General features: G+C 42.4%; 1 protein-coding gene across 3 annotated transcripts in view; it reads left to right on the forward strand.

Moving 5' to 3' along the window:
• CCDC171 (coiled-coil domain containing 171) overlaps positions 1-14,698 on the forward strand; it is a 212,585-nt gene that overhangs the window by 109,888 nt on the left and 87,999 nt on the right. For all 3 annotated transcript variants that reach the window (XM_079959164.1, XM_079959166.1, XM_079959165.1), the window contains one exon: positions 1,268-1,453. In XM_079959164.1, coding sequence (XP_079815290.1) covers positions 1,268-1,453 — 186 coding nt within the window. The remainder of the gene's footprint in view (positions 1-1,267; positions 1,454-14,698) is intronic.

Below are 14,698 nucleotides of genomic sequence, written 5' to 3' on the forward strand. Positions count from 1 at the left end.
AATTGCTTTACCTCAAACTATTTCACATGTGTTCATTTCTAATATACCTGATTTTTGGTATTCTCTCCCCCCCCCCAATTAATTTATATCTGGCACATATGTAGAAATCCCCCCCACTCAGTAGATAGAGATGGGGAATTACTCTTCTGTATCTTGACCTCAAATCTTGGATCTTGTCCCAACTTTAACCGTAGTTTTTAATTAGACAAAACGGGCTCTACCCATTATCTGTTTTGGTTTATTAGGTTGTCTTTTGCAATATTTAAATTGGCAAAAGTGCATGGGCACCTGTTCTTTTTCTTTTTCTTTTTTACTGGAACAGTTTATTTTGTCCTGTTAAATAAGGCAAGGTGTTTCAAACTCAAAACAAAGAACTTCCCGTATCATACTCTAAAGGAACATGTAATAAAAAGTTGCCTTCATACATATACAAACTAAGGATTCCAATCCATTCTAATATGTACAGTACAAGCCGGACAAATCTCTGCAAAAGAGAAATTTCAAGTTGCATTGGGTATGATGTGCTAACTTCATTAGAAAACATTAAAGCGACTAACTTCACATTTAAGTCTCACACAGAACCGACAGCAAACACTTGATTTAGGGTGGTAGGAAGAAAAGATGGCAGCTTATGTGTTTATGGACCCATCAACCATGAGAATGAGATTTCACAAGTATATGAATACCTTGCTTTAAACACTGTTTGCTCTGGACAGCATTCTTTCAGAACAAGTCCCTAAAATTACAATCTGGGTGATAGATGGAGGGATATATTCCTGCAGAAGAATTCAAAATGAGAGCCGGAGTCATTGATTAGGCTGAATTTATGGAAGATGGTTTGCTGATGCTGAACTACAATAGCAGGATTGCTTTCTTCCCCCTAAAACATTTCACATATTGCAGTCATTGGTCTTGGCTTGGCCTGTATGCATGGCTCTGAGCTTAGGCATTATGTTTGGAACAATGTAGGTACCTTTGTTCAAATGAGCTCCTCTCGCAGAAATAATTTTCTGACCTCTTTTTGATCAGGAAAAAAAGCTTCCCTTGCGCTTGTACTTCCACACCAGGTTTCCAAGGGAATCTGGCGAATAAATATCGCAGGAAATTTAGCACTGCATAATGGTCCCGACTAAGACAAGATCTATCGAGTGTTTTTTCAAACTTTTGCATTAGAATGTTGCATATTGGCAAGTGGGAACACCGAGAGTCGAGTGTATAAAACAAAGCCGCTGTTTCATGACAGGACACAATTTATTTCCTTTATCAGAAATTGATCACCCGCGAGAGGTTTGAAAGTGCATGTGAAGAACTAAATAATGCATTGCTACGGGAGCAGCAGGCGCAAATGCTTTTGAACGAACAGGCACAACAGCTTCAGGAGCTGCAGTATAAACTGGAAGTGCATTCCTGCGAAGAAGCAGACAAAAACCAAACTCTAAGCGAAGCTGTAAAGGTAGGACCCGCCTTTCAGCATCCAGATGAAGATGCTACTTTCGCCTCGGTGCAAGACTTGGGTTTTGCAGCGCTCAGGAGAATACCTGATGGAGAGCACGTTCAGCCATTTCAGTGTGAATTTGGGTTTCCAGGTGGGAAGGTATCCTGAACCCACTTGAGTAGAGAAAACGCTTTGACCCAGAGGAGGATTTAGGAGAGCATGACAGATTCAACCCACACTGGGTGCTGAGCCGAGAGGGTGCCATAGTGCCGGTTTTACGTACAGTGGTACCTCTAGTTATGAACTTAATTTGTTCCGGAGGTCTGTTCTTAACCTGAAACTGTTCTTAACTAGAGGCGCGCTTTCGCTAATGGGGCCTCATGCTGCCGCTGCGCCGCCAGAGCACGATTTCCGTTCTCATCCTGGGGCAAAGTTCTCAACCCGAAGTAACTCTTCCAGGTTAGCGGAGTTTGTAATCTGAGGTGTTTGTAACTCGAGGTACCACTGTATAAGATAAACAAGCTATAGCTTAGGGCCCCGTGGGGCCCCCAAAAAAATTTAAGGGGAAAAAACCTGGATGTACATTTCCAAAATAGAAGATAAAAAATAAATAAAATAAAACCTACCTACAGCAACAGTGTTTTGTATTGTGTAGGCTCCTATGATGTAAGTCATGGACCCCGCCTGCTAGCCTGCTCCCTAAAATATCACTGGTTTGCTCATTTCTATATATAGGGTGCCTACATTCTGCATGTGCTTGAGATACCTGTTAGGTCCATAAATTACTATATAGCATATGTTCAACACAAAAAACAGTGGCAATTTGTTGTTGATAAATGACAGCTGGACATCTAAAGGGCCCCATTACCTTCAGTAGCTTAGGGCCTCATCAAACCTAAATCAAGCCCTGCCTCCATGCGCCCATTGTAAGGTGGGGGTGGGGATATTTTGGCATTGGTCAGGGGCACAGCTGAGATTTTAAAGCCCAAAGTCCACAGTTGCTTTGACCCCAAATGGACAGCGGTATATTGCCCCCTCTAAAAATTAAGGAATTTAAGCCCGTGGAAGAAAATAATAGCAGTTTCTGCCTATTCATGTGCTCAGGAAAGGAACAGAAGCTCGGTCCACTCCAGCAAAATGAGCACAGGGAATTGTGCTTAGGAGTTCATCTCAAACCCAGTTTCCTTCTTCCAACAATTGTCATAGCACCCTTTACACAAGCCACGGAGTGGTTTGCAACAGAGTCAAACATTCATATGCAATTGGGCCATGCCGTCCCCCCCCGCCCCCCCCCCCCGCAGCATGCAACAGGAGCTGGTGATGGTTTTTCCTTCTGCGTTAAAATTAAATGTGCAGGGCCGCAGAAGGTTCATTGCTGCGACTGTGGAAGCCTGAGTACAGCCTGTTCAACAGTGAGAATGCTACTGTTTCTGGGACATGAGTGCCACTAATAACATGTTTCTGTGGTGCAGAGATATAATGAGACTCTTCGCTGTTTTTCGCCCATTGAAAAAATGGATTCTGAATCCATTCATATGAGGAAGATGCCTTCACCATGGTTTAGTGTGAGCCTATGGGCTCCCAGGGAGGAGACTGCAGCTGCTTTGCTTGTACCCAGCAGCTAAGTCGAGATTTGGCGTATTGCGTTGTCCAAACAAAAAGGTAAAGGGACCCCTGACCGTTAGGTCCAGTCGTGGCTGACTCTGGGGTTGCGGCGCTCATCTCACTTTATTGGCCGAGGGAGCTGGCGTACAGCTTCCAGGTCATTTTCCCAGCATGACTAAGCCGCTTCTGGCGAACCAGAGCAGCGCACAGAAACGCCGTTTACCTTCCCGCTGGAGTGGTACCTATTTATCTACTTGCATTTTGACGTGCTTTTGAACTGGTAGGTTGGCAGGAGCAGGGACCGAGCCAGGGATTCAAACAGCCGACCTTCTGATTGGAAAGTCCTAGGCTCTGTGATTTAACCCACAGCACCACCCGCATCCCTTGTCCAAACATAGATCATGGTTAAGTTGTCTCCCCCGTGATTATGAGATACAACCGAGAAGAAACCTTGGCTAAGCTCGTGGCTAAGGAGAAGAGAGCTTAGCTGTGAGTCTTACATGAAACCTTGGCTTAACTGCTGTGCTGAACTAAGAGAAAAGAAGCAAAAAGGATGCACATTTCTCTCTGAGAGTCCTAGTAAATTTTAGCTTACCAGGCTGTGAGAACCAGCCCTCAAGTTCTGCAAGCATTTATTTCTTTCAATTCGCTAACGAAATGCTTCCTGTGAAACGTATCAAAGTGATCAACATGAAAAAAGTAATCATAAATGTACATAATGTGCAATAGAAGTGCCACATAAACCAATTCATACATGTGCAAAATACTGGAGTGACATATGCTGATGATTTGTCAGTTTCCCTTTTTGCAATATCACAATCAAGGGTTTTGCAGTGATTCCAAAGAATCCACGATTAAAAGGAAATGCTAATAAAGGCATCCGAGAATATAGTTTACAGTTGCACGTTGACCGCTTCGGTTTGGAAATCATGCAACATATATTAACAATTACGCCACATTACATTCTGTTGCTCTCATCAAGAAGTTTAAAACACCCTTGATTAATTTTGAAGTTTTATCAGTTTTGATTATAATCCCATATATTTTTTATCTACCCAATGGCATATACCGTAGAGACACGCATGCTTGCCAATTATGTTTCAAGGTCATTCAGAGCTAAGCACTGTTCTTAGATTGTTGCCTTTATTAGGTGGTAAGAGATAGTCCAACTGTCTCCATTTGCAAAGAAAAAGAAGACTTGGTGCTTATGGGAACGGAATCTATACTGTTTTAGAGCTTCATGGTAATTTGAGCTTTCCCTATCCTCTAGTACTAGAAACATCTGCTTCTTTCTAGAGTGTGTGGTCATTCATAGCATATAAAAAGTACATTTGTAGGCGCTATTTCAAGAGAAATTTTTGGGTAAGTTGTCTTGATTTTAAATATTTTTAAGTACATAGATTTTTTCCAGGAGGCCACTCAAAGCACACCATCAGTCATAAAAAAAAAACTTTAAAATATATATAATATATAATAAAGATAAAACACCAAACAGCAGAATTCAGAAAAGGAAGCAGCAAAACCCAAGCAAACTATGCTAAGGGGACCCAATTGTTACAGCCCAGGTTCTGAAATAATTCCATCCTAACTAGTTATCGGAAGCCTCTGGATAGAGGAGCCTGATAGGATGTCAGGGGCAAAGAATTCCTCAAAGTCGATGGGCACAATCTACCAAGCAAAGTTGCTCCTTTGGTTTCAGTGATCATTTCCCACTGAGATAAACTGCAGCATTGCCTGCTCAGTTGGGCCCAACAATTAGCACAAACATCCCCCCCCCCCAAAAAAAAAGATCTCATCACAATTATTAAGATCAGCTGGCAATACTCTCTAAAATTTACCATCGATGTGTTAAATTAGGACAGCAAGGATGCATGTAAAAGTTCACTTGCTTATCCTTTAGCTTTGGAATACAGTGGTACCTTGGTTCTCAAACGCCTTGGTTTTCAAATGCCGAAAACCCGGAAGTGAGTGTTCTGATTTTCGAATGTTTTTTGGAAGCCAAACGTCTGATGCAGCTGTCAGCTATTGTTTCCGGGGCACTGCACCAATCAGAAGCTGTGCCTTGGTTTTCGAACATTTTGGAAGTCAAACGGACTTCTGGAACGGATTGAGTTTGGCACTTTTGTTTTTGCTATTTATTTTGGGTTTTTTGTTTTTGAGGCTTTTTCAGTTCATTTGTTTTTGTGACTATGTGGAACCCAGTTCAGCTACTGACTAACTGCAGAATGGATAAAAGCCCCCCATCCAAACAGTGTCTATCATCTGTATAATGATATAAACTGCAGAATAACATAATGGAAGATGATTGATATTATAGCAAACTGAAAAATTATCACTGTTCTTTCCTTTTCTGGTCTTTACTGTTGTTGTTTTTCGATTTGTAATGCAAATTCTACGTTATGTATCTTTTTGAATTCATCAAATAAAGGAAAATGATTGTCAAAAAGCAAGCAAGCAAGCAAACAAACAAACAACCAAACAGTGACTATCCTCAGTGCAGCTAAGAAAAAAAATAATTTTAATTTTTATCATCTCTAATACTGTCTTATTTTATAGTACAGTGCATTGATTATTGCTTTCATTTTATGGATCAATGGTGTTGTTAGAGAGTAACATTCATGTTAAATTGCTGTTTTAGGGGTTGTTTTTAAAAGACTGGAACGGATTAATCCGTTTTGCATGACTTTCTATGGGAAAGTGCGCCTTGGTTTTGGAACGGTTTGGTTTTGGAACGGACTTCCGGAATGGATTAAGTTTGAGAATCAAGGTACCTCAAGGTACCACTGTACTGTTCCCCCGGTGAACAGCCACTATTTCCCATAACGTTTCACGTATGAGCAGGCTTTTAGTGGCTCAATATGGCTTTTGGGGATTGGGGTGCAGTTTTAACACTTGTGAGTTGCGTGCAGGGAGCCGAGTTAGACCTTTGGTCCATCTTTCTCAGCACTGTCCACACTAAGTCATAGCAGCCTTCTAGGGTTTCAAAACTGGGTCTGTTTCAGCCCTGCATAAAAGATGGGAGTTGGGACGTTCTACAAGCAGATCAGATGCTCAGCCATGACTGCCTTATTCCATAACATGTAATGTTCTACTTAGCACTACCCAGTTAAAGAATTAACAGGTGCTGTGAGCGTCAAAGTAGCACACAGCACAACCTTAAAAGTAATGCAGCCTGGATTTTTTTATATGCTAGATTTATTTGCTCGGAAGGCTGCATAATTTTAAGAATACTCAATCTGTCACCAAGGGCGTTTGAGACTTGGCAGGTGCGATAATGCCGATTATTGTGTTCTAACGTGATAACATATTTTTTTTGGTATGCTTTCAAAGAGGTTTGATGAAAAGGCTAATACTCAAGTAGAATAACTGTGAATATGTTTGGTGTAAATTCAGAAAATGAATCTGAAGCTCTCATTCATCGACTCCCACGAGTGTTTCCTTTTCTTTTCCCCCCAGAGAAACCAGCTAGATTTAGAATACTCAAAGGGATGATGATGTTTGCCAGCAATCGTGTTGTCACTTTGGCAAGAAGGAGCAATTCTAAACACTGTATCTATTAAATTAAAAGCTGTTGTTCATTAAAGAACATAATGTAGCTGATTATTCATTAGTGTACAAGTTAATAGTAAACTGTTAATCAAATTTATCATGTTAAAGCAAGCTAGAGAGAGAGAGATCCCTTCTGAATTGTTTGGAGACTAAATTTCATAATTCATTAATTACTTAAAGGCTTTAGTTGTTTAAAAAGTTTTGTATAATGTATATTCTCAGCGACTAAATAATTTATAGAGGCTGGATTTTAAACTGGAATTTACACCTGCACTTCCTTCAGTAACAAAATAATTCCTGGAACACTTTGATTTTTTTCATTCATAAAAAAACCATTAGTTCACATGCAACGTGACAATGCCTTTTAACAAACATTTTTTGATAATTATCTTTTTTGCATATCTACAAGAGAATGGAGCAAGATGCATCCTTTTATGTGTTTATAGCGCCTGGGCTAACTCTTTAGAATTTTGATTTGAAAAACCTGGGACAGTCACTAACCCACGTGCCACAACCCTTCTTGTTTCCTGCTGCGCAACAGTTCTAGAAAAGTATTGCTCTTCTTTCTCAATTGGAGCACCTTTCACAAAGTTGCATCTCAGGGACGCTTTTGACATAATTGATATCCCAGGAATGACTGCTGGAAACATGCCTGTGAATCCATGTGCACGATGCCTTGTTGGAATGTATTATCCTCATGGCATGCCGAAAGGTTGGATTCTGGTCTTGGATCAATTTTTAAAATGTAGAAAGTTCTCTTAGTCCTCGTATTTCCCCTTCTTTATTTTTTAGAGGAGTGTAGTACATTGTGTGCAAATCCATAAGTACTTTATTTTTAGCTCAAGGGCACATGAGACAGTGTGCGACATAACCGTATATATTTTACAACGTCGTCTGCTTCATGTAAACAAATATCAAATGGTATCTTAAATACACATACAGTGGTACCTCAGGTTAAGTACTTAATTTGTTCTGGAGGTCTGTTCTTAACCTGAAACTGTTCTTAACCTGAAGCACCACTTTAGCTAATGGGGCCTCCTGCTGCCGCCACGCAATTTCTGTTCTCATCCTGAAGCAAAGTTCTTAACCCGAGGTACTATTTCTGGGTTAGCGGAGTCTGTAACCTGAAGCGTATGTAACCTGAAGCGTATGTAACCTGAGGTTCCACTGTATTAGATTTCAATTATAGCTCCTAATTTTTTTCCTTTTTCATTAGTCAATCAAAGGTTCTGGTATTCCTCCTCCAAACGTTTGCAGAGATTTCATTTATTGTTTCTTTCTTTCTACTTCTACTCTGCCTTTCACCAAATGGTCCCAGGGTGGGGCATCGAATTACCATATTTAAAACATGTACAGTGGAACCTCGGTTCCCAAACTCCTCCATTGTTGTACGTTTCGGTTCTCGAATGCTGAAAACCCGGAAGTAAATGCTTCTGTTTTCAAATGTTTTTCGGAACTTGAATGTGCAACGCAGCTTCTACCGACTACAAAAAGCTCTTGCAGCCAATGGGAAGCCGCGCCTCAGTTGTTTGGAAGCCAAATAGGCTTCCGGAACAGATTTCGTTTGAGAACCAAGGTACTACTGTCATTGAAAAACATACACCTCAAAGGCCATTCCACAACCTGGAGTCACCGCCAAAAAGCCACGGCAAAGATTTTAGCTTTAATTTCTCGGGGTTCCAGAAACTGGCTAACAAATATAGGAGTACCGGTCCCTATTTTAATGCCAGGATAAGAGATTTTCATAGATACCCTTTTAAAGATTCTTTATTTATGTATCAGTTTCATAGAATTGTAGAGTTGGAAGGGGGTCGTTGTGCTGGGCCTGGGGGTAACCCAAGTAACACGGTCCAGGTCTGGTCCCGAATCCAAGGGTTCCGCGAGGAGTCAGTCCGACAGGGCCAAGGCAGGACACGAGGCAGCAAAGCAGGCAAGGTCAGGCACAGGATCACAGGCAGGTTCTGGCAAACAGCAACGTTGCTCCTGCAACCTAGGGCGGGGTCCAGCAGTCTTTTATCTCTGTCGGGGTAACGGCCAGTCCTGATTCCCTGGTGACTCATCTCCCTGTTTCGCCCAAAGGCAAGCACTCTTCCTGCAAGTACTCAGGTATCTCCTTCTCTCAGACCTTAGTGTCTGCAGCTCAGGAGATGTCAGTGGGTTACTAGACCCAGGGGCCACCTCAGCCTCTCCTGACACAACTGGTAGAGGAGCAGCTATAAGTGATGGCCCAGCTGGAGGCAACGAGGTAATCCCCGCATCTGGAGCCAGGGTAGGCTCAGGCCCCTGACTCGGCCCAGCTGGTGCTTGTTGCAGGGGAACCTGTGCAGACTGGGGCTCTTCAGAATCAGGCCCCAGACTTGGTTCAGCTGCCACCTGAGGCAGTGGATCCGGTGCGGATTGAGACTCCTCTGGCTCCAAGCCCGAGCCCGAGTCCCAGGCCATCACAGTCGTTTTTGGACAGTAGGAAAGATGGCTGCTGGAGACTATGGAGAGCATATTCCGCCAGAAAACTGGGATAGATTGGTGCACTCTGTATCCTTGAGTACGAATCTTTGAGTGCAGATCATGGTTGTGGAGTAGAGAGCTTAACCACAATCCCCGGTTCAGAAGGTTTCGTTAAGCCAAACCTTGGTTTAGGTGTCACATTGTGCTGAACTAAAAGGACCTGATAGGAGCAAAGCAGCTGTGATCTCCCTGGGAACAGCCATGTTGGTCCTATGCCACAATTTGGCTTAGCACAGAGGTCGGAAATTTTTTAAAGCAGCGGGCCAGTCCACTGTCCCTCAGGCCTTGTGGAGGGCTGGAGAAGCAGCACTGGGGGGAGTTGGAAGAAGAGGCAAGGGGGCAAGTAGTCCCACCCTCAGTCACTGTGCTTACCTTCCCTTGGGCTGCGACCACCACTGCTGCTCCTGCTTCTCGTGGGTAGGCAAAGGGAGCTCGTTCGCTCCGCTCTCTGGCCCCCAGGAGCACCAGGGTGGTGATGGTGGAGGGAAGATGAGTGGCGCGAAAGGGCTGGCTCCGGAGAGGGGATGCTTAAAATGGCGCTCAGCCAGCTCAGCCCAGCCCCCTTCCTCCTCTAGGCAGGGCGGGGAGAAGCCAGGAGGAGGGAGGGAGGAGGCGCCGCCATGGTGTGTGTGTGTGAGGGAGGGAGGGGGGGAATGGAATGGCTCGGGGGGGGAATGGCACAGCCCAAACGAGCAGAATCCCCACGCCGATCCACAGGCCGGATCCTGAAGGCAATTGGGCCTGATCTGGCCCGTAGCCCTTAGTTTGCCAACCCCTGGCTTAGCACTACCTGCAAATGCAACCATTGTGTTGGCCTTAATTTGCAACAGCGCCTGCCCTTAGGATGGTTAAATAAGGAGATATATTTACAAACAACAACAACAAAAATAACAACAACTAATGAAAATTGATGTTTGGTTTGCCTTCTGTAGCTTTGTTGAGGGAATGCCCCTACCAAACCCTTTTTTATTATTTATTTTCTGCTTCTAATGGGTTGTTTTTTCTTCTTCTTAAATCTGCCGCGGAAGGCTTAATGGTATTATTGCTTTTTTTGTAATTATACTAATAAACACTTCTTTCCATGACCTTGGAATTTAGACTGCAGTGGGAAAGATTTATTGACTTGTACGTTTGAGGGGGTTGGGGAATGGGATTATTTCACGAGTTAAATGCAAAGGTGTTAAACAGACGTGCACGCAGACCACTTATCCCAGTTAGTTTAAAGCTTTTATGTACCTTTAAGATTTTGTTCAAAAATACAAGAAGGCTCTTGTTAAATCCAGTTTCCTGAGAGATCTTTGTTAGAGCATTGAATCAACTACAAAGTAACTATATTACCTTGAGATGTGCAGAGGGAATCAATAGACCTATAAAGTTGTGCGGAATTTTTTTCTTAATGTTCTAAACCCTATTTTTCTGAGCAGCTTGAATATCAATGCATGGGACTTTTCTCTGGCTTCTGATACCTTCTGATATCCAAGTCCCTTATACCTAGTAGTTTTTGTTGTTATTTTAAACTAGAGAGTTACGCTTATAGGACTTGCCCTGTGGGCGTCTTTATTAACCTTAACCAACTTTTCCCATGATCTCCTTTTCCTTTTGTGCAAAGCTTTCATCTTTTTCTTTCTTTCCATAAAATTCATACCAAAATAGCTGCTCAAATAGAAATGAGACTGGATATCTTAGTCGTATGAACTCTGCGCTAATTCTGTTTGCCCTTGCTCACTTAAACAGACTTTAACATGGTTAAAGGAAGGACCTAGTAGGACTGCACACTTCATTTCCTCCTTTCCGCTACTCTTTGCCCAACCTACCACTGCACATTATCACAGAAAAATCTCGTGTTTGCATTAATCACCGTGTTTACAAAATCTGAGCATGCTACTACTGTGTCTCCAAAACAGTAGATCCAGATCTTATTGGCTGGTTTACGGCTTCATACATCGTGATGTTCCTTGTTAACTGTTGGCTTGGATCCTGAGAACCACAAGTCAAACGAAGTTTGCAGAACAGGATTTTCCTGTCCGCATTCCTGTGTCTCCGAAAAGCTTCTCTGGAGGGTTGGGTTGCTCTTCTGAACAGTGTGAGAGTGGGGGGCTGCAGCAGAAAGAGGGTAATCCTTCAAAATCACGTGAAGTCACCCTGGGTGCCCGATTTTGCCAGATCTTGCCTTCCCCAGCAGTCTTCTTCCATGCCCTATCCCAGGCAGGTCCAAGTCCCAAGACACTGTGATCTACTCCCGCTATATTAAAAAAATTGGCAGTGATCTACCCGTTGGATTGACCAAAGTTGTTGAACTTTTTTTGTGGAGGAGGAGGGTGTTGTTGAGCTTTTTTGTGTGGGGGGGAATCAGGATCACGCGATCGACCAGGGACACCCCGCGATTGACTGATCGATCGCTACCGACAGGTTGGACAAGCTTGCCCTAGCCCAATCCTATTCAGGAGAGTCCTGCAACCTTACAGAGACCCATGAGGGTCTAGGGAGTTACGGGTGGAGGAGAGGTACTTGGCAGGTCCTCTTCCACTTGCAGTTTTCTGATTGCAAGCCATGATGCTTTCATTATATGACTTGTGCACCTCTACGCCAGTGTGGTGTAGTGGTTAAGAGCGGTAGACTCGTAATCTGGTGAACCGGGTTTGATTCCTTGCTCCTCCACATTCAGCTGCTGGGTGACCTTGGGCTAGTCACACTTCTCTGAAGTTTCTCAGCCCCACTCACCTCACAGAGTGTTTGTTGTGGGGGAGGAAGGGAAAGGAGAATGTTAGCCGCTTTGAGACTCCTTCGGGTAGTGATAAAGCGGGATATCAAATCCAAACTCCTCTTCTTCTCAGCGCAGTATTCTAATTATGCACAATATTTCAATATTCTGAACTTTTAGTTTAGCTTTCAAAGTTAAATTGGTTAAAATCAGATAGATAGATAGACAGATAGACAGATAGATAGATATAGCACGGAATAGTGTTTCTGTAAAGTATTTCCATATATGTAATTTCTGTGTTATTATCAGTGGTTAGCCAGATTATATTTGCTTAATAATATTTTCAGGTCAGATATACTAATGGTTTACTTTAGATTTGATTGCCCCCCGTAGGTTTCTTTGTTAAGGTGTTTATAAGTGTTAAAATATGTTTGATACAATTTTAAAATCATATCACAGTGTATGATCATTGCAGTGGGTGATCATATTTTTTTAAAAAAACATTTTCACTATTGTCTGCTATCTCCTGTCTTCTATGGAATATTGGCAAGCCAAATTTATTTTTAAAAGTAAAAATAAAAACACCAACTTTAGAGAACTTGCACATGTTATTTATGACAGATCTCTGACAACACTGTAATGTATGGAGATACCTCATGATGTTTCTACATCATATGACAGAAAACGACCTGTCAATTTCCAAATGTTAAGAGTTCCAATTTTGGGGGCACATCGATTAAATTACATCACGAAAAGATAGCCTTTGGTTGCCCCAGGAGGACTGAATTTAAAGATGGCTTAGCAGGAAAAGGTGAATCCAGGGCTTGAGTCCGTATTCTAGAACAAAAGCTTCCACTGTGGTAATAAAGTCAGTTTTCTCTATAGGCAGGATTCTTGCTTAGTATTCTCACTTAATATTCACGTCATGAGTCACCTGACTCCTGGGACAAATTCACTGTAAACAGGATCTTGTTATAATTGTAGTGGGAAGTGAGTTTTTGCCAAAAAATTGAGAAGAAATTCTGTTCGTGCAATCTCCTTTATAAAAAAATGCACCTCCCAGTTCTTCCTCCCTAAGCTTGTCTCTCACTTCCAAGGGATAATTGGAGCGCAGGATAGCATTGCACTATTGCCAAGTTTGATATTAGTATTATTTTAATTTCAAAACATTTTGCCAGCTAATACAGCGAAAGCGAAATGTGGCTAATGTTATCTGAAGCTGAGCTGGGGTGGCATTGAAACGCACTTTGAACCTGGCTCTGGTTCAGCAAGACTTGCTCATTTATATGCTTGGCTATTTTGTCTTTAACAATATAATGTGTTAAATATAATGTGTCTTAAGGCTCTTTGCATTTCCAAACAAACACTCTCTGCATCTGCACAATGCTGTAGGCCGGCAGTAGGTGGGCGTTTTGTGTTTTTGTTGTTGTCCTGCTCTCTTTTATCCAGCTTCAACTTTCCAGCGGTTCAAATTTGTCTATGACAACGCTTCCAAGATAAATGCGCTATCGGGCTTTGAAATTTTCCTATTTCTGTAAATATTAAGGCCCAGGGAGCAAAAAAAAAAGAAGAGAAAGGGCTGTATTGTGGATTAAGTGAAATATCTCAAGGCTGTGCTTTTCTGATAACTGAACCTGAAGTGACCTTTCTCAGACACAATTACAGAGCTGTATGTTTTTCCTTTAATTTCATCAGGGGTTTAATTAGTATACAAATAAAACTTCTCTTATCTTCCTCTCTACCTAATTGGCTTGTCTTCGCTTATATATGAAGCATGTGAAAGTGGGCTGTAATTAGGGTGACCGTGTTAACCTTTTTCCCTCAGACGTACTCCTGCCTCCAGGCCCGAAAACAGGGCTTTGGATTATTGCTTTGCAATCACGGCGCGTCTCCCATAGGCTTTCTCATGAGCAGAAGGGCTTTGGGTGCCGCCGCTTCCCACTGCTTAACGGGGAATCTTCATTCTTCTCCCCTCTAAATGTTTATTGATTATCTCGCCGTTCCACACTCAGCCTCCAACAACTTAATATCAGGTGACAGTCAGGAGAGTTCTCCAAGTAATTAGAGTTGAGCATTGGGGGAACAATTAGGACCAGAGTTATTAAACTTGATTTATCCTATTCTCCCCTGAACAGTTTCTTGGATATCAGAACATCGCGCTTTTCACAATCTCTACCCTGGTTGAGAAATTAGTGGCTAGCCCGCTGCTTATCATGGCCGCCTTGTTGCCTTGAGGCACACCCTCTTGGTTTCCGTCGTTCGACTGGAAATATTAGAGCCCATAAAGTTTATCGGGGGTTTTAATTAGATCAATCTGAAGAAATGGGGAATGGGGGGGCAGCGGAGGGGGAAGGCTTAGCAACCGAAAATATATTACTTTAAAGCACTCCGGACTATGGCTCAACCATTTTGGAGGTTTAGTGATTCCAACCATTTTTGAGGTTTATCTTTAACCTGCAAAGGCCAGGTTTAAAAAGCAGAGGTGAGACTTTCTCCTGAAAGTATCCAGGATAGTCATCATTTGATGCCTGCAAATTATTCTTCACCTCTCCAGGTCACGTAAACTTTTGTTGCTTTCAGGTTTCCCCTCTAATGTCTTTGAACAACTTGGTGGGAGGGATTTAAAGCAGATTTAGCATCCTTAAAAAAAGAAACGGGAGCCCCCGGAACCTCAAAAATTTGCTAAAATTCCACCTGCTGTGGTTTTATCCGAGGCAAAAAAAGAAAGGTGGAATTTTTTTATTGTAAAAATTGGGTGCAATGGTAGTAAGGAATCATTTTGATGGTTACTTCAGGAGCTCTTCAGAAATGCAAACCCTTCTGAACTGGTTTTCATGACATACTAAACCATGGTTTGGTGTTGCATGAGTGAGCCTAAGGCTCACGCGTTCCCTATGGTTTGT

This window comes from Podarcis cretensis (genome assembly GCF_951804945.1).
Source record: "Podarcis cretensis genome assembly, chromosome: 17".
Taxonomy (NCBI): Eukaryota; Metazoa; Chordata; class Lepidosauria; order Squamata; family Lacertidae; genus Podarcis; species Podarcis cretensis.